This window comes from Microcaecilia unicolor, chromosome 3 (assembly GCF_901765095.1).
Source record: "Microcaecilia unicolor chromosome 3, aMicUni1.1, whole genome shotgun sequence".
Lineage (NCBI taxonomy): Eukaryota > Metazoa > Chordata > Amphibia > Gymnophiona > Siphonopidae > Microcaecilia > Microcaecilia unicolor.
This window is the reverse complement of record NC_044033.1, coordinates 249959705-249984106: the sequence shown is the minus strand read 5'-3', so window position 1 is coordinate 249984106 and position 24402 is coordinate 249959705. Positions and strand designations below refer to the sequence as shown.

The 24402-nt window shown below is 45.3% G+C and overlaps 1 protein-coding gene across 3 annotated transcripts in view; it reads right to left on the bottom strand.

Moving 5' to 3' along the window:
* Positions 1-3203: 3203 nt before the first annotated feature.
* LOC115466478 (serine/threonine-protein kinase SBK1-like) overlaps positions 3204-24402 on the bottom strand; it is a 29046-nt gene continuing 7847 nt past the window's right edge. For 2 of the 3 annotated variants that reach the window (XM_030197726.1, XM_030197725.1), the window contains exons 2-4: positions 14952-15192; positions 6852-7054; positions 3204-5144 (exon numbers count right to left, since the gene is read on the bottom strand). In XM_030197726.1, the coding sequence (XP_030053586.1) occupies positions 4497-5144; positions 6852-7054; positions 14952-15120 (1020 nt within the window). In that variant the 5' untranslated portion in view covers positions 15121-15192 and the 3' untranslated portion in view covers positions 3204-4496. The remainder of the gene's footprint in view (positions 5145-6851; positions 7055-14951; positions 15193-24402) is intronic. The other variant, XM_030197728.1, reaches the window with a different exon arrangement.

Below are 24402 nucleotides of genomic sequence, written 5' to 3'. Positions count from 1 at the left end.
CTACCTTCAGCTTCATAACTGAATGCAAGACAGCCTGAGATAGGGCAGGTGTCAGACGACACAGGATTTATTCTATGTGGGTAGGGATGCCAATTGGATTCAGATTCACACAACAAGGTTGATCCAGTCGTAGGTTTACTCCAGTGCATGCAGAGACTTGTAGTCTTGCTTTTCTTTTTAGGAACTATAATAGGGTACAATCAGAACTACAAATCCCTGCATGCAATGGGATGAACCCAGAACTGGATCAACCAGGGGGGCATACCCAGAAATCCATTTTTGGGCATTCCCAAAGGTGGATTGAGGGGGCTGGGTAGTTTCTCCCCCTTCTGCCACCATTACAAATAAAATATCTTTGCTGGCGGTGATGCTGATATGCTGATAAACCAGTAACCATTTTACTATTTGTTATGTAAACCACATTGAACCTGAGTTTCTCTCGACCTAATGTGGGATAAAAATATCATAAATAAATAAATACATAAATAAAATTAAATTTGGAGTGGAGGAGTAGCCTAGTGGTTAGTGCAATGGACTTTGATCCTGGGGAACTGAGTTCAATTCCCACTACAGCTCCTTGTGACTCTGAGCAAGTCACTTAACCCTCTATTGCCCCTGGTACAAAATATGTACCTGAATATATGTAAACCACTTTGAAGGTAGTTGCAAAAACCTCAGAAAGGTGGTATATCAAGTCCCATTTCCCTTTAACATAAATCAGAGAGAATATTTCTTCACTCAACATACCAGAGAAAGGATGTGGTAAAAGCTATTAGTGTAGCAGGGTTTTAAAAAAGGTTTGGACAAATTCCAGGAAGAAAAGTCCATAAGCCATTTAAGATGGACTTGGGGAAAATCCACTGCTTATTCATGGGATAAGCAGGATGAAAATTTACTCTTTTGGGGATCCTGCTAGGGATTTGTAACCTGGATTGGTCATTGCTTGAAACAGGATACTGGGCTCGACCAACTTTTGGTCTCCCAGTACAGCAAAGCTTTTGTACTTACATAAAGCTTGGAGATTTGGAAAGCATATCAAGAAAGAATGGTTAGTATTTTGAGGGAAGGCATAGCTTAATGATTAACGCAGCAACCTGAATGCCAAGGTTCAATCCTCACCCACGCTTTTTGTGTCACTGGACAAGCCATTTAATTATTCATTGCCTCAGATACAAGCTTAGTCTGAGGCCAGGACAATACCTATTGTACCTGAGTGTAACTCAAGCCACAGCTGGGAAAGGTGTGAGCAACAGCCCTCCCCCTTCATAAATATTCAGCAGTGGATGATGTAGTACATTTTTATTGTGAACCAGAAAGCTGCTTTATAATAAGATTCAACCACAATTAAAAGGTATAGCGTTATGAAGAACTGATGTGGTCTACCCCTTTCCTTCGTAATTGGGCATGCTTAAATTTGATGAGATGCATTTCCATCTTTCTACAGAGTACAGAGAGGATCTAGCCTGTACCCAATTCTGCAGCGCTATAGAGCAACATTTTTTTTCCTAAGTCCTCCACCAAGAAGACTGAGTATTTTTCTCTGGTGTTGGACAGAGGGTCCCTGTCCCGACAAGTTTGGACTGAGCCCAAGAACTAGCTAAAGGTTCCCAGAGAAATAAGCAGGCAATGCAGTGGCCGGGCTGATTAGTGGCAATCATGCAACTGTCGTTTCGATTTCCCCTATGGAAAGTGCTGGAATTATACAACCCAGTAAGCAATGATGGCAAAACCCGGACTGAATCTGCCTGTTGGGTAGACGTGAAGGGGGTAATTGAGGCAGCTAGTTAACTGCTTTATTGCCAGTACCACCTGTTTCTGGATGAAAACTTTTGTACCATCCTAAGTTTTCCAGTCCACGCTGGAGTTACAATTAGGCAAACTGTGGTGCTGGATTTGCACTCGCTTCCACTGACTACTGTATTAACTTTAGAAGTGAATTCAGTCCCCATACCCAAATCCAGATCTGAACTGCTGCTGGTCTGTGGAAACATTACTCTGGAAAACGGCATGTTTTACAATGCGTAGCTGAGAAGTAGAGGAAGAAGGAAGACTGTGAGTGACCCCGCTGAGCCATGGGGAGGACAACGGGCAGGCATCGAGAGCTTGGGCTGGGGGCCAGGGAGCCACAGTCTGGGCTGGGCCAGATACTACTCATTAATCATGTCTTTCTCAGTTCATAAATCAGGGCCCGCATTCCTCCCTTATGTCTGGCTGACAGGAGAAGGGGTTATTTTAAGACTGGTGGACACTGTGTCTAGGTCTAAAGGGAGCTGGGAGAATGGACCAGTGCCTAGACTGTAACCCTATGTGCCCTATAAAGCAGAATTACTTTCAGCCCAGACTTTGATCCTCAAGCCTTTTCAACTCTCCACTGAATGTAGACCCAAAAGGGTGGAGCTGCCAGTGAACCAGTGTACATTGGAGATGGTAACCCACAGGACCAGTGAGTGAGTCACATCCAGAGGTCTACAGGTGTTGAGAAGGACATGGTAATGACAAGTGACAGGTTCTGTATGCTTGTATCCATCCCCTGAGTTTTCTAGTCCTAGAGGTGACAGGCTCTGTATCCTTGTGTCCATCCGCTGAACCCTCCAGTCCTTGAGGTGACAGGCTCTGTATCCCTGTGTCCATCCCCTGAACCCTCCAGTCCTAGAGGCGACAGGCGCTGTATCCCTGTGTCCATCCCCTGAACCCTCCAGTCCTAGAGGCAACAGGCGCTGTATCCCTGTGTCCATTCCTTGAGTCCTCCAGTCCTAGAGGTGACAGGCTCTGTATCCCTGTCTCCATCCCCTGAACCCTCCAGTCCTAGAGGTGACAAACTCTGTATCCCTGTGTCCATCCCCTGAACCCTCCAGTCCTAGAGGTCAAAGGCTCTGTATCCCTGTCCATCCCCTAAACCCTCCAGCCCTAGAGCTGACCAATTGTGTCCCTGTCTCCATCCCCTGAACCCTCCAGTCCTAGAGGTGGCAAACTCTGTATCCCTGTGTCCATCCCCTGAACCCTCCAGTCCTAGAGGCGACAGGCTCTGTATCCCTGTGTCCATCCCGAGCCCTCCAGTCCTAGATTTTTTAAAAAGGTTCCAGAGGTGATCTGGGAAATTATAGACCAGTAAGCCTGACGTCAGTGCTGGGCAAAATGGTAGAGACCATTATAAAGAACAAAATTACAGAGCACCCTGCCTTACAGAATAGGGCACAGCCAGATAGATGCACATGCAAATTTTATTGGGTGCTAATTAAGATCAATATTAGAACCCAGTTATTGATGGTCCTGACTTTGTTATTCAATTAATTTGCACGCACATCTCAGAAGCGTGTGTAAATCTGGGCTCCACCTATATAAAACATTTGCATTTATAAAATGGGCACTTTTTACCCTCTCAATCCAGGTGACCTGTTACAGAATTATCCCTTCTAAATCCTCTGCCCACATGCTGACAACCGCTCTCCCGACCCCAGTAGAAGTATTAACTCTGCATTCGTTAAAGCAAAATGCCAGAAAAGGGCTTAACCAAACCGCGGTTTATAAATTGAGAAATAGTAATTCACCACAGAAAATGACATGAGCTATAAGCCTTCGAGGCTGAAGAACCAGTACTAATGCCCACATTTCAGAACTTTTAATTTTAAAAAAACACTCCTAATTTTAACAAGGAAAGAGAGGAGAAAACGTGGATAACTGAAGTGATTATGTGAAATGGAACGGATACAGATGGGTCCCCAAGCAACGAACACCTAAGCAAGAAACCTTGAAATAAATCTTTAAATGTTCTAGTCTCTTATCTGTACTACTACTACTACTATTTAGCAGTCTTTCGGTGGTATGAACAGTGATGATATAATCTTCATAACTGGCAGATAACATGACACACTACGTCTCATCATGGAACAGGCCTAGGTTGGCAAGGTGACGTTGAGGGGTCTCTTCCTCTTCCTTAGTCCAATATGATCTTTGTAACCTTTGGTTCTGTCTTGTCTGTTTTCCAGATGACGAGGTGCAGAAAGAGAAGTCTCCAATGAAGGCCTCAAAGAGTTATGTCTAGGTCCCAAGTTACAAGTCAACGCTTGCAGCAAAGAACCTCTAATGCCCACACTTCAAAGCTGGATATTCTCCTGTGTTATGTCATTTGGTCCCTTTGTCACTTCAGGACAGCTGCGTTTGATCATGTATCTTGTGTATTACTGAAAAAGAGGGCAAGAGCGCTGAAGATTCCATTTGAAAACCCAGAAGACTTGATCGTTGAGGAGGACAACCTTCTGATGATCAATGGCTTCTGGGCAGCCTTCCTGAAGAAGTCCTTGAGAGTTAGTGTCTTTTGAAAACCAGTTTGAGTGGTAGAGCTCATTCCCTTCAAGGAAAATAGAACGATGCCTCTCATAAGTGTGGATTTTGAAGCTGGTTTGTAGATTTGACCACTCAAGACAACCTTCATCATCTCAAAAGCAGCTCGTAGACAAGAAGAGCTTTGAATTAGCAAGAGGAAAGGGGCAGGTTGCTCAACAGCCCTTTTTCACCAAGAAGTTTCTGTTACCTGCCTTCCCTTGCAGATACTTGGAGTTGTCCACTTTGCCATCAAAACTGTGGCCACCATTTTTGTTGTCTGGTGGTGGGCTGACTTTCCATGGACTCTTGAGGTAGTGCATCACCTCCTTGGCGGGGCTCCTCTGGGAAGGCTCGGGGACCACCAGCTTCTTGAACATCTCCAGAGCTTCAGTGCTGAAGACCTGCCACTGGGGCGGGAGTTTGAAGATCCTGCTGCTACGGTGCCAACGACTGTACATTTGGTAATATTTGTCCGAAGACAAGGCCAGGCTCCAGGGGAAGTAGCCAGTTAGAATGCAGAACAGAAGGACACCAAAGGACCACACATCCAGGCTGGCATGGGCGACCAATGTGTCTGTGGCTCTCAGGGCACACATCTCTGGGGCAGTGTAGGGCAGGTTCTCCGGCATCGACTTCACAGCAGTGCCATTGGGGCAGGCCAACCCAAAATCCGTCAGCTTCACCTGGCGGCAGTGTGAGTCAAAGAGCAGCACATTTTCTGGCTTGATATCTCGGTGGACCAACCCCTTGTTGGCCATAAAGTCCAAGGCACTACAGAGCTGCACTGCACACCGCTTGACCGACATCTCTGGTATGCCAACCTGGATAGAAGAGAGGTCATCACTGATAAGGGCAAAGCACACACACCCTGCAGAATTTCCCTAGTGGGGCAATAAGACGTAGAGATTCCCACTGGTGTCAAAAAGTGACAATTTGCAGCAGTCTGGAAACACTCAAATTATCAACTTGACAGTTATACCCACATATTCTGTCTTAAGCTTTTCATATCACTGAAATCTTCTATTAAGCCAGTCGGAGACTCTATGTTAGAGCAATTTACTGGGAGATCATTTTCAGAGCCATTTTCACAGGTAAAACAATGCAGAAATGGCCATTTACAAAATCGGACGAGCGAAGAGGAGGAGCAAACCTCATGTGAACGTGAGCAACAAACAAAACAGTGAGGTGGATCCAAGGAGGATGTCAAAGGGTCTTTTATTGGAAAACAGCTAAAAGACGACCTGACATGACTACGTTTCGGCACAAGTTATTTTCCTGGGGAATCTTCAAGGCATCATTATGTGCGTCCTTTTGCCTTTAATCTCTGACACAGAGAAAACTATCCCCTGGATTCTTTATCGCGTGACTTAAGTTGGGCGTGCAAATCCAGTCCTATTCTGAATTTGCGCGCACAATTTAATTAGCTCACAAGCCACTCAACAAATCATTATCGACACTAATGGGCATGAATTAGAATTTACAAGCACAACTGTCTAAGTGTATTCTATAGCGTGATGCGCGTAAATTCTAAGTTGCATAGTTGAAAAGGGGGCATGGCCATGGGTGAGTCGTGGGCGTCTCTAAAATCTATGTGCGTTGTTATACAATACACACGGTCAGCACATAATTTTTGCGTTGGCATTTACACCAAGTCAGAGGCTTAGCCAGGCTCGGTATTTTGGATGGGCCCAGAGGTAAATTGGATAGGTCCTTCCACATGCATGTGCCCCTCCCCCCCAAACCACACACCACAAATATCTTCCCAGAGATATTTTTTAAGAACATAAGAGTTACATCTTCTCCCTCTCTTCTGCGGCGTCCCAGCATCTGTGCTGCTGTCTCTGAACTCCGTCCCTTCCCAATGTCGGTACAGGCGTCCTCGGCGCCTGCAGATACTCATTCTCGCTGCTTGCGCCAGCCCCGCAGGCTGATGTCTTTGTCTGTTTCCCATTTGGCGGAACAGGGCCTGTGCTTGCAGCGAGAATGAATCGCTGCAGGCGCCAAGGACACCTGTACCGACACCGGGGAGGGAAGTGATTCAGAGACTAGAGTGCAGGTGCCAGGACGCCACGGAGGAAAGGGGGGAAAGAGAGCAGTGTGGCGCTGCAGCTGGGTGGGCCTGAGCCAAGATTGGGTGGGCCTGTGCCCACCCAGGCCCACCCCTAGCTATGCCAGTGCACCAAGTTTTACTTGGTGTAACTGCCCGTGACTAAGTTTAGTCACAAGGGGCAGCATTCGCCATGTTCTATATACCGTGTGGAAATTTAGGCTTATTCTGTAAAGTACACCTGAATTTAGGAGTACTTTATAGAATGCGTCTAGCCATATTTTGTTTCTCTATATGACGCCTACAAAAATCAGCAACGAATCTGGTCCTATATGTGTACCATTTACCCATGAATGCAGCTAAAGATCAAAAAGAGGAGGAAAAGAACGAGGAAAACCCTAAGAGATGTTCCCTTCCGTCCCCACCCACCCCTACACCTGGATTCCCTCCCAATCTCGTTCACAGTCCTTTGCACCGTCACCTGTGGTTTCATGATGGAGAAGAGACTGTCGGCCATGGCCAGCTCCTGAGCAAAGACGTAATGGCTGGCGGTCTGGAAAGCAATGCCAAAGGCGCTGATGATGCATGGGTGGCCAGAAAGGCTGAGGGAGATGCAGTACTCAAGCAGAAAGGCCTCCTTCTCTGTGTTGCTTTTCCTCATAAACTTCAGAGCCATGGGAGTCCCTACGAGGATAAAAAGGGGGGGGGGGAGGAGTATAAGATCCCCTAAGCAATACTTCAGCATTTACATCAACACAGCTCTGGGGTGTAGCTAGAAGTTCATTTGGGTGGGGGGGGGGCAAAGGTGGGCTTTGGGGGCTAGGTATTCTCTCCCTGCCACTGCAACATTGAGGCATACCTTTGCAGGCAGGGATGCCAAGCCCTGCAGAGCTGAAGCCTCACCCACGAGTCCCACACACTTCCGCCGCCAAAGTTGGCACTCCCGCACATGCTCAGCACACTTCAGCTGCTGAACTGAGCATGCATGAAAGAGCCAGCATTAGAGGCCAGTGTACCTGCTGACTTCAGTGCTGCTTGGACAGCACAGGTGGGACTCGCAGAGGAGACCTCTTTGGCTGGCAGGGCTTGGCATCCCCACCAGCCATTAAAGCAGAGGGGGCCTGAGCTGAAGGTGAAGGCCTCCCCCGTGGCTATGCCACTGCTTAGGTCTCCAGTGACATCCCTCCCTCACATAAAGTTTGCATAATTCTGCTTCCTAAGCACTCATTTCTTATAGGTAGGAGGTAGTTGGTATGCTGTGCATAGGAAGTAGACCCTTGTTGAGGAGAAAGAGAGGGGCAGGAGGGCGAAAACAGGAGCAATAACCAGATATATAGGAAATACTAAGGTGGGAGAGATACAAGAACTGCTGAGGGGAGGGGGCGGGGGGAAGCAGTGGCATTAACCAGAGGTACAGGAACTGCTGAGGGGAGAGAGGGGCAGGAAGGGAAAAACAGGGGCAATTAGCAGAGATACAGGAACTGAGGGGGGAAAGAGAGGGGGCAGGAGGGGAAAAGCAGGGGCAATAACCAGAGATACAGGATCTGTTGAGAGGGGCAGAAGGGGGAAAGTAGGGGCAATAATCAGAGAAACAGGAACTACTGAGGGGAGAGAGAGGGGGCAGGAGGGGAAAAGCAGGGGCAGTAACCAGAGATATAAGTATCGGTGAGGGGGAGAGAGGTGCAGGGGCAATAAACATCCAATTTAATAGAATAAGTTAATATAGATTAGAAGTTAAGATTTCCTAGTATAGTCAGTCGGGTAAAAGTGGATGTTTTTCCTGTTTCTATGATGGGTTGCACTCCTTCATGGATGTGATAGGTGGGGGTGGGGGATATGGAGAGATATGCTTATAATAATCATTGTACAATTATTCAGATTCAGTCCTGGTTTTACCCCCAGTGCATTTCTTAAGGAAATATGAACTACAAGTTCCAGCATGCAAATGGAGCAAAACCAGGATGGAAGGAGATTGTCCGCTGCTCATTCTGCCTGTTGCCCTTTTGAGTTTCTTTCATTTTTGTGCAGGAATAGCCTAATGGTTAGTGCAGCAGGCTTTGATCCTTGCGACCCAGGTTCAATTCCCACTGCAACTCCTTGTGACTTTGGGCAAGTCACTTAACCCTCCATTGCCCCAGGTACAAAAACAGATTGTGAGCCCTCTAGGGACAGAGAAAGCACCTACATATAATGTGGACAGCACTGCGTACGTCTAGTAGCGCTATAGAAATGATGATGATGATGATTATTATTATTCATTTCTGCATATTTTATTATTAACACCATTATTAGAAAAATATTCCTACCCCATACATTCCAACTCAAATAAAAACCTGAGGTAGAGGTCACGTGACGCTATGAGCAGGAGTGGACGCTAGCTGAATTGCTCCTGCCTTCTCAAGAACCTGGGCAAAATTATCGCTACAAAAGGGAATAAACCCGTCATTCGAGAGAGGAAAACTAGCCGAATTCATAGCGGACCTGATGAGTGTGTAGATCCACGACAATGGCGACCAAAAATGCTAGAAAAGAGAAAGAAAAGAGCCGTCCAGCAGAAGACAAAATGGCGGCGCTGGCGAGCCCAGGAACGTCAGCGGTGGGGTCCGCCTGGGCCGCCGAGATTGTGGGAGAAGTCACACAAGCACTAGAAGTAATTCTTGATAAAAAACTGAATTCACTGGACAATAAATTGGAAGCTCTCAACATCAGCATAAATCAAATACAATTGGATATGGCGCAATATCAACAACGGGCCAGTGATACAGAAGATCGAGTCAGTGCCCTAGAAGCGGAGGTAAGCCAACTGAGGAAAACACTCACCTCCTATGACGACAAACTTGAAGACCTAGAAATAGGTCGAGGAGAAATAATCTCCGCATTGTGGGACTGACTGAAGGACAAGGAGATCATGAACTCAGTAGGTACCTCGAAACGTGGTTCACAGAGGAACTGGAGTTGCCAGAGATGCTGGGGCTGCTTAGAATCGAACGAGCGCATCGACTAGGACCGAAGAACGCGACGGAGGGAAGACCACGTGTAGTCATCTGCAAAATTCTTAACTTCAATCATAAGAATGCAATTTTGCAAGCCCTGCGAAACGGAAAAGAGTTGTACAGCGGAAATCGCAGGGTACTCTGTTTTCAAGATTATTCATCGGCGGTAGCGGTACAAAGAAAAAAGTTTTCACCGGTATGCTCAGCACTGGTTAATAAGAAAATTAAATTTGCGCTGCTATACCCCGCGAAGCTGAGAATAATCCATTCTTCGGGCACGAAGCTGTTTACCACCGTGGAAGAAGCAAAACTATTTGTGCAGCAGTTGGAAGTGAGACCGGAACCTTGAGATTGAATTGAAGCAATATGGCATCCTTCAACTGACTTTGCCAAACAGCTGAGAACACTTACAAGCTGCGGAGAATGCAGAGAAATATAATGGCGGTCATGGTAATGGCCTAATAACTGAGGTGCGAACAGTAATATGAGGCTATTGGGGCAGGTGACCCATAGAACTGACTATTTAAAGATTATCTTGATATGAGATACACACTGGAAATAAAGCGGACAGGATGGACAGTGAAGAAATTGGATGGTCAACTGCTGAACAAGTAAGATGAATAAATGGACGATAGAGCAGGAAAGATGACCATGAGAACCTGCTACCGCAAAAGAATGTTTTAATAGACACTGCAAACTAGTGCAATGTTACTTCTTTTGTTATTTGTTACCTGACTAATGTGGGAAGTTTAAACTGCATTATTAGAAATTAGTTAAAAACAGGTCTGAAAGTAATAGAATACTAGCCTGGGAGAGTCTGATAAATGTAGGATATCTTAAGATTAGCAGCATTGTTATTGCCTAGCAACTGTAGAGGCTTGTAAGTATAACAGCTAAATATGTTGGAGGATTGAATGATGGGGGAGGATACCCGTTCACACATGCAACTCATTATTAAAGAAAGAGCGAGTAAAGAAGGGACGGATACAGATGATGGGAGGAGGAGCGTCGTAAGAGACCTGATTCCTACGGGAAGGAGAGGGATATTGGGGGGGAACGGGGGGGGGGGGGGGGGGGGACAAGGGAAAGGATAACTAAGGGACAACAATATAAGGGGGGGAGGGGGAAGAGATTAACCCAATGTAACCTACAGAATCATAAACATGGGGTAATAAGAGCATGGTACATCAAAAGGAGTGGCTGGAGGCTGGGCTGGCTACTCTTAGGTGTAATAGGCAATCAGATGATAGAAAGTCGGAATATGAAGGATAACCACTTAAGGTAGTATCATGGAATGTAGGGGGAATACATTCCCCCATTAAGAGATCAAAAATCTTGCGACATCTTAAACGTATAAATGCAGATATTGTAATGCTCCAAGAAACGCATTTATCAACAGTGGAACATGCCAAATTAGCCAAATGGTGGGTGGCTGACTGCGTAGCAGCTGCGGCCGTTGGTCGGAAAGGGGGGTGGCAATACTTTTTCGTAAAGGGCTAGCACTTAAAATACACAAAATAATCCCAGACCCGGAGGGTAGATTCATACTAAGTATAGTAACAATTAATTAAAAAAACTATAATTTTGGGAAGCATATATGCTCCTAATGTATTAGATTTAAAATTCTATAAGAAATTGCTCAAACAGATTACACAACTAGAAGCCCTACCCCTAGTGCTGGGAGGAGATTTTAATACGACTTGGGATCCGATTTTAGATAGATTGCACCCGCCAAAGGAGCTGCGAAGAATAGATACTAGGGGCCTACCGGATTTATGCGCAATGCTTGATTTAATAGACACCTGGCATACCTTGCACCCATTAGATAAAGAATATACACATCAATCTAGAGCACATGGGTCATCGTCCAGAATTGATTACTTGCTCGTATCTCGCAATATGTTAACAGACATCACCGCGGCACACATAGATCCCTGTGTCATATCGGATCACTCGGTGGTCAGAATGACATGGAAGGGAGGGGAAGAAGATTTGCTGAAAAGTTGGACGTTTCCGACATATCACATGCCAAGAGCACAGGTATTGGTAAATGGAAATGTATCAGGTGAAATTCAGATTAGTAGGGGTACCAGACAAGGATGCCGTCTGTCGCCTTTGCTCTTCGCACTCCAATTAGATCCATTAATCAGAGATATACACGGATGTGCAGCGATTTCGGGGGTAAAACTTAAACGACAGGAATTTAAGATAGCTGCATTTGCGGATGACTTGTTAATGATAATTACGAAACCGAAAGAAACCCTAGTGAATCTTTTGCAAATTTTTAGAGAATATGGAGATTACTCGGGTTTCAAAATGAATATAGACAAGTCAGAAGCGCTTGCGATTAATGTGGACATCCAAAAACTGTGGTCGGGAGAATTTCCCTTGAAGCGGGCGCATAACTCCTTTCTATACTTGGGTATACAGTTGCCGGCTAGACCAAAAGAGCTATATCACTTAAATGTTGCAAAATTATTGGAGCAGACAACGCAACAGTTAGACTCCTGGGGTACTTTAACACTTTCGCTCACGGGGAGGATAAATCTTCTTAAAATGGTGATATTACCGAGATGGTTATACATTTTGCAGATCTTACCCATAGCTTTACTGCAGAAAGATATAAAGCGTTTGTACCGAATAATGTTCAGATTCTGTTGGGCCAGGAAAAAAGCTAAAATACAACAAAAATACATGTTGGGGGGTTGGAGACAGGGGGGATTGGGAATTCCCAATATTGAATACTACAACATGGCATGCTTATTGCGACTGGTGAGGGATAGACTTTTTCATTCCCCTGAACATACACCTATAGAGATGGAAGATGCACTATTTAGTCCATACCATTTTACCACCTTACTACATCTACGGAATGCGGAAACCCTCATAGATTTCGATACAATACTCTACTCAAGCCTATAAGAGAAGCGTGGAAATTTATAGGTACATTATTAGGTGGGGACTCAAGAACAACTGAGCTTCTAAGTATTAGAGGAAATCCGGCTTTCATGCCTGGAATGGAGAATAAAACCTTTGATAAATGGGAACAGCTAGGTGTGAATACCTTGGCAGATGCACTGGGGGAGAATGGGGATATAAAACCATTACCGCAGCTGCTTAATCAAGAGGAATTGGGATGGAATGATACTTACGCATATTATCAACTTAAGCACTACATACAAACATTGAATAAAGAAACACTTAAATTTAATTTAGGTAATAAAATTACAAACTTCTTTGAGGAAGTTACAGAAAATGCCCCATCCATATCACAACTATATCAGAGATTGTGGAGCCTAACCCCTGAGAAAGAGATGACCCTGTTGAGACAGAAATGGGAAAAAGATATAGGGAGGGAACTGCATTCATGGGATAAAGTAGCGCAAATCAAAAGAATTCCATACTTGATAGGGGGAACTGATTATAGAGAATGTGCGTATAGAATGATACACAGGGCATACTTTACTCAAGCTCAACTATATAAATCAGGGGGTATCGAAACAGCTCTCTGTTTAAAATGTAATAATTCTGAGAACTCCATTTATCACGCGTTATGGAGCTGTGCATTAATACAACGATATTGGAGACAAATAACTACTTATCTTACAGGTGTATTAAGCAGCAGAGTAGCCATGAATCCATTGCAACTAATACTAGATATGAAGGAGCTACAACCGAGCTTAAATGCTGATAGAACACTGCTATGTCGCAAATTATGTCTGATAGCAAGGAAATGCATTATGCAACACTGGACTACGAACAATCCGCCAAATTTTTGGCATTGGCGTAGTCAAGTACATCAATTGTTGGTCTGGGAAGCAAAAGAGGCTAAAGGAAACGATAAAAGAAAAATGCGATTTCTTAAAATATGGGGATGCTACTTGGACAAAATGACACAGAAAGGGCGGAGTCTTATTGTTAATACCTTATGAAAGGATTCTGTACGATAACAGAAATGTTTTGAGTGTAATATGGGTTAAAGGGGAGGGCAGGGGGAGGGGCTTATGGGGGGTTGGGTAACGGGAAGGAGGACTGGCTGATATAAGGATCGAAGAACAAAGTTTAGTAGTATTATGGAAGATATTAGGTGACATTTTTGTATTAATGCAGAATAAATGAGGTAGAAGATATCTGTTTATGTCACACATTGGAAATATTGCAGTATTATGTTGACTTCTTTAATAAAAAATTGTTGAAACATAAAAACCTGATGGTAAACTCAATGAGAGACTCCTGCTGATCTTTAATTACAGTGCCTGCAAAAGTTTCATAATACGAGCTGCTTGACACATCCGGAGAACAGTGGCGTAGCCAAGGGTGGGCTTGGGTGGGCCTATGATGTAGCTGGCAGGGATCCCCAAACCCCATCAGCCGAAAACTCCCAGCAAGTGTCCCTCCTGCATACCTTGTAAGTAGCAGATCTTCGCCTGCAGTGACATACATACTGCTCGCACCGGCCCCACAGCCTTCCCTCTGATGTATTTCTGCCTAGGCGAAAACAGGAAGCTGCATCAGAGGGAAGGGTGTGGGGCCAACATGAGTAGTGTGTATTAGTTGCTGCTCGCTGCTGGTGAAAATCTGCTATTTAAAAGGTATTTGGGAAAAGGGGGATGTTTGAGAGACCATGAGGCTTATTTTCAAAGCACTTAGCCTCCCAAAGTTCCATAGAAACATATGGAACTTAGCCTCCCAAAGTGCTTTGAAAATATGCCTCCATATGGCATGCAGGCGAGAGGAGAGACCAAATCACCTGTGGGACGGGGTGAGGTTCTTCTGCCCACCCATCTTGGGTCCAGGCCCACCCAAAACTGGGTGTCTGGCTACGCCCCTGCCGGAGAATCTCCCAGGTCTGATGATAAACCTCTGTCTTCAACATATTATAGTCTCTGTCACGAATCACTTTGAGCTGGTTATAAATATGTTTCTTCATCCAAACCAATGACAAAGTTCAAAAATCAGTTGAAGTTTGCACTGGCTTTAATGCAGGCGAAGCATCCTCACCATCTACTACCAATTACTATCAAAATATGCAGAAATGAAGGGTTAGTTGTACAATGATTCTGTAATATGCATATTCTTTAGGGATATCTTGAAAACCCGACTGACTTGTGGTCCCCCAGGACAGGTTTGAGAACCGCTGTCCTAATGCACACCAAGCTTGTTGGATTTTCAGGATTTCTACAATGAATACTCATGAGATAAATTTGCATACAACAGGTCTCCTATATATGTAACTGTATCTCGTGCTTATTCATTTTGGATATCCTGAAAACCCAACTGGCTGGGTGTGTCCCGTCAAGGACTGGGTTGAGAACCCCCGACTCAGAGTGACGCAAAGAAGGCTGATCCATGCATGGCTTTTGCTCTGTACCAACATAATCTGGATTCCACAAAGGAAAAGGTCGATGTGGACATAAAGCAGCTTAAAGGCAGAAATCACATAAGCCTCATTGGGTCAGAAAGCCAGGAGCAGCCTAGAACTGGACCTTGGTGATTCCTCCCGGGACCCTTCTGATCCTCTTCGTTTCTGCTCTTTCCTCCCCCTACCCCTCTTCAGTGACCTGGTCCAGACTTCCCATCCCTCGTACCTTGAGTCTGGTGCACAGCCAGCAGCACGCTACCATAGGAGCCGCTGCCCAGTTCCTTGATAATGGTGAAGTTCTCCTTGGGGTCCAGCAGGGGCACATTTTGGGCTGTGAGGAGCAGCATCTCCTCCAGGCAGTACTCGCCCCTTCTCTGGCTGTCGTTCAGGTTCATAGCAGACCCCTTCCCTTCTGGCTGTTCTGATTGCTGCAGCAACCAAGAAGAATGCAGCTACGTTTATATGGTCTTAGAAAAGAAGAGAAGGGAGGGATGAAATTCTTTTGATTATTGGACTATGTAAGAATCAGCTATATATTCACAGCTTTAGAGAATATGTCCAAGATGGTGAATCCTGCTGATAGTCGGACCACAAAGCCTGGGAGGGGTGGGGAATCCCAGGGACACTGTGACATCACAAAGCCTGGGAGGGGTGAGGAATCCAAGGGACTGTGTGACATCACAAAGCCTGGGAGGGGTGAGGAATCCAAGGGACTGTGTGACATCACAAAGCCTGGGAGGGGTGAGGAATCCAAGGGACAGTGTGACATCACAAAGCCTGGAGGGTGACACCACAAAGCCTGGGAGGGGTGAGGAATCCATGGGACAATGTGACATCACAAAGCCTGGGAGGGGCGAGGAATCCAAGGGACAGTGTGACATCACAAAGCCTGGGAGGGGTGAGGAATCCAAGGGACAATGTGACATCACAAAGCCTGGGAGGGGTGAAGAATCCAAGGGACAGTGTGACATCACAAAGCCTGGGAGGGGTGAGGAATCCATGGGACAATGTGACATCACAAAGCCTGGGAGGGGTGAGGAATCCAAGGGACTGCGTGACATCACAAAGCCTTGGAGGGGTGAGAAATCAAAGGGACAGTGTGACATCACAAAGCCTGGGAGGTGTGAGGAATCCAAGGGACTGTGTGACACCACAAAGCCTGGGAGGGGTGAGGAATCCATGGGACAATGTGACATCACAAAGCCTGGGAGGGGTGAGGAATCCAAGGGACTGTGTGACATTACAAAGCCTGGGAGGGGTGAAGAATCCAAGGGACAGTGTGACATCACAAAGCCTGGGAGGGGTGAGGAATCCATGGGACAATGTGACATCACAAAGCCTGGGAGAGGTGAGGAATCCAAGGGACTGCGTGACATCACAAAGCCTTGGAGGGGTGAGAAATCAAAGGGACAGTGTGACATCACAAAGCCTGGGAGGGGTGAGGAATCCAAGGGACTGTGTGACATCACAAAGCCTGGGAGGGGTGAGGAATCCAAGGGACAGTGTGACATCACAAAGCCTGGAGGGTGACACCACAAAGCCTGGGAGGGGTGAGGAATCCATGGGACAATGTGACATCACAAAGCCTGGGAAGGGCGAGGAATCCAAGGGACAATGTGACATCACAAAGCCTGGGAGGGGTGAGGAATCCAAGAAAAGCACTGTGTGACATCATAAAGCCTGTGCATGGTAGGGAATCTACTACTACTACTACTACTTAGCATTTCTATAGCGCTGCCAGGGTTACGCAGCGCTGTACAAGTTTAGACAAGGGGAAGGACATCCCACATGCAGTAGGACATCACGAATCTCAGAACCTGCTGAACACACCATGTGTGACATCAGAAAGCCTGGGAATGGTGGGGAATCCCGGGCACACCAAATTGGCTTTGTGCTAGTATATAACAGCTTCAGCACACTCAGCCGCCATTATAGAGTTAGTATCAAGCATGCCCCCTTGTGGCACCTGCATCTTGATGCCAATTTATGGAATTGCCCTGTAGGTTGCCTAAAGTGAAGCAATGGGATGATGTGCGCTAACTGCAAATTCAATACCGGCAAGTGTACAGCTGCGCGCCTAACTTTAAGCAAAAGCGTCTAAGCAAGCTCAAAGGCTGGTGTAAACACTTGCGCCTAATGGTTAGCTAGTATTCTGTAACCCACATGTGAAAGTGCTAGGCACAGCCCTGACCTGCCTAAGCCCCTCCCAGGTCCATACACCCTTGCAACTGCACACTACTCATTTTACAGAATCCTAAGGGCAGTTATGTGCCTAATAGCTAATTAGCGCCAATAGGCACCAATAATTTCTCGTTAGTGCCAGTTAGTACATAAATATTGCCATACTGGGAAAGACCAAAGGTCCATCAAACCCAGCATCCTGTTTCCAACAGTGGCCAATCCAGGTCACAAATACCTGGCAAGATCCCCAAAAAGTTCAAAACATTTTATACTGCTTATCCCATAGATAGTGGATTTTCTCCAAGTCCATTCAATAACGGTCTATGGACTTTTCCTTTAGGAAGCCATCCAAACCATTTTTAAACTCCGTTAAGCTAACCGCCTTTACCACATTCTCTGGCAACGAATTCCAGAGTTGAATTACACGTTGAGTGAAGAAACATTTTCTCCAATTTGTTTTAAATTTACTACATTGTAGCTTCCTCACATGCCCTAGTCCTTGTATTTTTGGAAAGCGTAAACAGATACTTCACATCTACCCATTCAACTCCACTCATAGTAACTTAGTAACATAGTAGATGACGGCAGAAAAAGACCTGCATGGTCCATCCAGTCTGCCCATTATTTTATAGACCTCTATCATATCTCCCCTCAGCCGCCTTTTCTATTAAATTACACACGCAGCTGACACTAACTAGCACGTGGAAGCTTATGGAATTAGGGAGAACTTGTCTTGCAGTCTGTTTCATATTCTTTACTACTACTACTACTACTACTATTTAGCATTTCTATAGCGCTACAAGGCGTACGCAGCGCTGCACAAACATAGAAGAAAGACTGTCCCTGCTCAAAGAGCTTACAATCTAATAGATAAGAAATAAAGTAAGCAAATCAAATCAATTAATGTGTACAGGAAGGAGGAGAGGAGGGTAGGTGGAGGCGAGTGGTTACAAGTGGTTACAAGTCAAAAGCAATGTTAAAGAGGTGAGCTTTCAGTCTAGATTTAAAGGTGGCCAAGGATGGGGCAAGACGTAGGGGCTCAGGAAGTTTATTCCAAGCGTAGGGTGCAGCGAGACAGAAGGCGCGAAGTCTAGAGTTGGCAGTAGTGGAGAAGGGAACAGATAAGAAGGATTTATCCATGGAGCGGATTATTATTATATTATTATTATTATCATTACTATTAATCAACTTTTGGATGCTGGTGGCACCTTTCGCAGTAGTAACTCACGGTGAGTTACGTACGGGTACGCTAGGTATTTGTTTTGGGATCGATATAGTCACACATTGCTTTGAGGTCATTAGAAAAGCGATGAAGAGCTGAAATAAATGAACCAAAGATGGGTCCAGCATTTAACCCCTAGCCGCTGCTGTTCTGAGACCTTTTAAGATGTTGTTTTGCCGCGATTTTGTTAGATATGGAAGGATCATTTTTATGCCTATGCATGCCAAACGCGGAACCAAATTGGAGTTACCACCCGGGTTACCACATGGCCCTTGCGGTAATTTCAACTTTGGCGTGCATCCGCTACGCGTGTCTGAAAGTGATATTTTATTTTCTGGCACACGAAACAGATGTGCGCCAAGTGGTATTTGACGCGCATAGGTCATTACCGCCCACTAGGTCAATGGCTGGCGGTAAGGTCTCAGACCCAAAATGGATGCGCGGCAATTTTGATTTTGCCGCGCATCCATTTTCGGCAAACAAAACAAAAAAAAAAGAGGCCTTTTTTTAAAGGCGCACTAAAAAATGGATCGGCACGCACCCAAAACCTGTGCCTACACTTCCGCAAGCCAATTTTCAGCCCACCTTTGTAAAAGGAGCCCTTTGTTTTAAGTTCCTTGGATCTCCTTTGCCCGTTGGGAGCACAGCCCTGACAGTATCACCACGGTTTGAGACCTTCAATAAGTTGAAAATGATTCATCTTCCACGTTTTCAAGGGTTTCTGGGACAGCATTTCACATGGTTCTTTGAAGGTTTTTCATCATTTTTAGGAGTTAATTATAGTGCATATAAGGTAGACTGTCGCAGCAAACTTGTTTGATCACGGTTTCAAACTGACCCAGGAGGAGGTATACGTGAGCGGAAATTTCCTGTTTCTTTTTGGATTTTATGTTAGCTTCTATGACTTAGTGCCATTCCGTTTACGTTTTAAGCGACCGCTTCTTTTAATTCAGTCTTGTCCGACTGTTTTTATGAAGAGTGCCTGATTCAAAAGCTAAGTGCAATATTTTATGCCTTGCTGTTAAATACTGGTTGTTGGAAAAAGAAAAAGAAAAAAATATATTTGGAAAAAAAACGAAAAAACATATTTTATAATAGCATTACTTCAAGCTATAGAATTGAAAGCTCAAAAAGCTATAAAAATTGCAAGCTTAATTCAAAATGAAGTTTTTTGCCCAATGATAGAATTGTGGCGTGTGTTATAAGAGTAACATAACCGCGCACTAAACCCTGGGTATTTTACCCACGGTTTCTGAGGGCCTTTTCTTCATTTTTTTAATAAGCACGCAAGTTGTCACTAGAGCTTTATTTTTTGTATTAAGCCATGATCTTCTTTTTACTGATCTGGTACAATTGGTCCATATTCATTTATATTGATGTATGTTTGTTTGTTTATTTATTCGGTTTCTTGGATTAATGTTTCAGTTTTCTTTGGCCCTGACGCAGCCGGGTTCTTGCTGAAACACGGTGTCAGGCCTCTCGGGGAAGTGTGAGCCCTTGGGCCGCAGTCACGGAGGTGGCAGCAGCAGGCAAAACCACCCAAAAAGAGACAGGCAACCCTAAGACGGGCTGAAGTAGACAGGACTGGAGTGGCTGGGCTGAAGCTGAAGAGGAAAGCAACAAGGAATCCAGGAACAACGTCCTACAGCAGGATTCAGGCTTGAGAAGCAGGATACAGGAAACTCAATACAGGCTTCTCCCACAGGATTCAGGAAACTGGCACAGCTAGACTGGATCCGGGTTCACCCAAACACTAGGCAGGCAGAGAGTCCAAGGAAGCCTAGCTTGGCAGGAAAGAGGACACAGGAGCTACATACAAGCTAAGCTCAAGGGAATGGGAATGGCAGATACGCTTGCCAGAGGAAGGGATAGACTGGAGCTACAGTAGCTAACAGATAGAAAGGAGAGAAATGCCTGCAGCATCAGCAGCTAACCAACCTCAGACAGGGAGCAGAGCCACTGCACAGGGATAACAGAAAGACTAGAAGCCCACCGAGAATAATATACACAGAAAGGCAGAAAGCCTACAGGTCAGAGAGATACACCCAGAAAGGCTGGAAACCCACAGAAGGGCTGGAAACCCCCAGACCGCAGTAATACACCCAGAAGGCCTAGAAGCCCACAGATAAAAGTGAAATACACAGATAGACTGGAGGCCCTCAGAACAATGGGCACAGAAGGGCAGCAAGCCCACAGAACAATAGACACAGAAGGGATGGAAGCCCACAGAACAATAGACACAGAAGGGCAGAAAGCCCTCAGAGCAAATACCCTGAGCAGGAAAGCAAGAAGCCCACAGGTAAGTAGTAGACTAGGCAGAAAGCCTACGAGCAATAACACCCTGAGCCAGAAGGCAAAGCCCACAGGTGATAGTAACTAGCAAAGCAGAAAGGCTGGAAGCCCACAAGAAAAGACAAGGATAGCTAACTGTGCAAACAGCACACTAACCTCGGGACCTAAGGCACTGCGGAGGCATTGGAAATGCAAAGGCACTGAAGACTAGAACACCAGTTCCTTAAGAAGGCCCTGACAGATGAGGTCACCCCTTCAGGCCACAGGCAGGGAACATACTGAAGCACAGAGAGGTTAAACCCACACAGGTGCAGTATACTGAGGCAATCAGCGCCATGCTGGAAGTGGCCAGCACCCAGAGACAGAAACAGAGCCAACTCAGAAGTAGACAGAAACCAGCACAGACACCGATTCCCAGAAATAGGGTAAGTCTGAGGGTGGTCACGACCACAGACATGACACACGGCCATATCGGGCACTTGTACGTGAATCCTGGGAGTATTGATGAACCAATAAAGATTGTTGTTTTTTTTTCTCCATAAGGTCTGCTTCTTTCTCTGCATGAAATATTGGAAATAGGGCTGTCCATCAATTAAAAGTTTTAATCGAACAATTAATCGCGATTAAAATTTATAATCAAACTGATTAATTGCATAAAGAGGGGCATAATTGAACGGGGATGACCATCTCTAAGGGCGCCCATTTCTAAGGACATCCCAGCGAAGGGGCGGGGAAACCGCTATTATCGAAACAAGATGGGCGTCAATCTTTCGTTTCAATAATACGGTTGGGGACGCCCAAATCACAATATTTAGGTCGAATTTAGAGATGGTCGACCTTAGAGATGGTCGTCCCCGGTTTTCGGCGATAATGGAAACCGAGGACGCCCATCTCAAAAATTACCAAATCCAAGGCATTTGGTCATGGGAGGAGCCAGCATTCATAGTGCTCTGGTCCTCCCTCACATGCCAGGACACCAACTGGGCACCCTAGGGGGCACGGCAGTGGACTTCACAAATTGCTCCCAGGTGCATAGCTCCCTTACCTTGGGTACTGAGCCCCCAACCCCCCCCTCCCACAACCCACTCCCCACAACTGTACACCACTACCATAGACCTAAGGGGTGAAGGGGGGCACCTACATGTGGGTACAGTGGGTTTCGGGTGGGCCTTGAAGGGCTCACATTTACCAGCACAAGTGTAACGGGTAGGGGGGATGGGCCTGGGTCCACCTGGCTGAAGTGCACTGCACCCACTAAAACTGCTCCAGGGACCTGCATACTGCTGTCATGGAACTGGGTATGACATTAGAGGCTGGCAAAACATTTAAAAAAAATTTTTTTTAGGGTGGGAGGAGATTGGTGACCACTGGGGGAGTAAGGGGAGGTCATCCCCAATTCCCTCCGGTGGTCATCTGGTCAGTTTGGACACCTTTTTGAGGCTTGGTCGTGAAAAAAAAAATGGACCAAGTAAAGTCGACCAAATGCTCGTCAGGGATGCCCTTCTTTTTTCCATTATCGGCCAAGGATGCCCATCTGTTAAGCACGCCCCAGTCCCACCTTTGCTACGCCTCCAACATGGCCCCGTGAACTTTGGTCGTCCTCGTGAGGGACTGCAGTTGAGGACGCCCAAAATCGGTTTTCGATTATGCCGATTTGGGCGACCCTGAGAGATGGACACCCATCTCCCGATTTGTGTTGTAAGATGGGCGCCCTTCTCTTTCGAAAATGCCTCTGAAAGTGTCCCCCTCGCATTTTCACCTGTATATTGCAAAATATAGACTGCAGATGTCAATTCTCAAAACTGACATATTGTACTTCAGTTACTAAACTGAAAATAAAATCATTTTTCTTCCCTTATTGTCTGGTGATTTTATTTTTCTAATCATCTTATTCTCTGTCTCTGGTTCTGTTCCTCTGTCTGTGCTCTGAACTGTATTTTCAGGGCCTCTTCTCTCCTCCTCCCTTCTTCACTTCTTCCCTTATAACATTTTTCTCAATCAACTTTGTGCCATTTTTCTTCCTCCTTATAAGAGAGAGCAGCATGATGTGATTAATCGAGTTAAAATTATTAGTGCAAGTTGAAAAAAAACATTTTTACTAATCAACAGCCCTAATTGGGAATAATATTTAGACACGAGGAACAGCGCCACTTGGGTCTCCCTGAAGCAGAGATCGAAACATGGTCTATGTTGGGCACTGTGGAATTTGCAAGTTAAGGCTGGAGTGTAAATTTTAAGGGGCTTTGACATTAGCTTCAGAACGTTTAGTACAAGAACAGTGCTGGGCAGACTTCTACGGTCTGTGCCCTGAGAATGGCAAGGACAAATCAAACTTGGGTATACATATAAAGTATCACTTACCATGTAAAATGAGTTTATCTTGTTGGGCAGACTGGATGGACCATACAGGTCTTTATCTGTCGTCATTTACTATGTTACTCTTTGGGGTTCTACATGGAACGTTGCTACTAATTGGGATTCCGGAATCTTGTAACTCTTTAGGATTCCAGAATCTTCAGGACTTTTAGTACAAGAACAGTTCTGGGCAGACTTCTACGGTCTATACCCTGATCGTGACTGAATAGATAGGGATGGGCTGGAGTGTAAATTTTAAGGGGCTTCAACATTAGTTTCAGAACTTTTAGTACGAGAACAGTGCAGGGCAGACTTCTATGGTCTGTACCATGAGAATGGCAAGGACCAATCAAATTCAGGTATACATATAAAGTATCGCATACCATGTAAAACGAGTTTATCTTGTTGGGCAGACTGGATGGACTGTACAGGTCTTTGTCCGCTGTCATTTACTATGTTACTATTGGGCTCATTTTCAAAAGAGAAAAACGTCCAAAAAGTGGCATAAATCTGCATTTGGAAATTTTTCTCACAAAAAAGTGCAAATTGGTATTTTCAAAACCAATTTTTAGACATGCTTCTATGAAGTCCATCAGAAGTGCATTCGAATCACAAGGGGGTCGGGGGCATGTTAAGGGTGGGATTTGGGCATTCCTAACACTTGGACTTTTTTTTAGCCATAATAGAACAGAACAAAACCGTCTAAGACTAACACTAAGACGTTTTGAGCCAGACCTGTTTTTATAACTAAAAGGTGCCCTAAATGACCAGATGACCACTGGAGGGAATCAGGGATGACTTCCCCTTACTCCCCCAGTGGTCATTAACTCTCTCCCACTCCCCCAAAAATGTGATTAAAAACATTACTTGCCAGCCTCAGATGTTATTCTCAGGTCCATTAGAACAGCATGCAGGTCCCTGGAGTAGTCTAGTGGTGGGTGCAGTCCAATGTGAGACTTAGTAAGGTAGAGGGGCATTTTCGATATGACATCTAAGTTGATTTTCATTGATTAAAGAGGTGATTTAAAAAGTACTGAGCCACTGTTTGTTTCACTTTATATAGCTTTAAATTAATCGGACACTTGGGACATTCACATTATACAGTAACGTGCAATGATTAAATTCTATGAGACATGTTTGTCCATTATATGATGTTTTAGTCATTTACATATGGGGCGGAGTTTGGGTGGAACATATAATCAACCACGCATGGATTATAGTCGTTTGCAATCTAGTGGGCCGACGCTCAAAACCTAACACCGGTGCTAGAGGTGATTAGTGCCAGGCTAGCGCCAGCGTTAGTGAGCGCAGAATGCTCAGAGGGCTGTAGCGCAGGAGACGATGTACTCGCGAAAGATTAGCGCAAATAGCGAATGTAGTCAAACGGATGTTAATGAGGTCGATCCCCAGTCCCTCCCAATGCTCAGAGAACAGCGCAGGAAACAAAGCCGCCCTTACTGCTGAAAACCTAACCCCAGCTCGGAGCAGGCGTTGGGCTGTTTGAAGAGAGGATTTCCCCTGACTTTTTCTTTAAAAGCTGCCATTTTTATTTAATTTGAAAGCAGAAGGAAGACCCTGCAAGCCTCTAAGCGGTCAGAGCAAACCTGAAAGTGAAAGGACACATTAG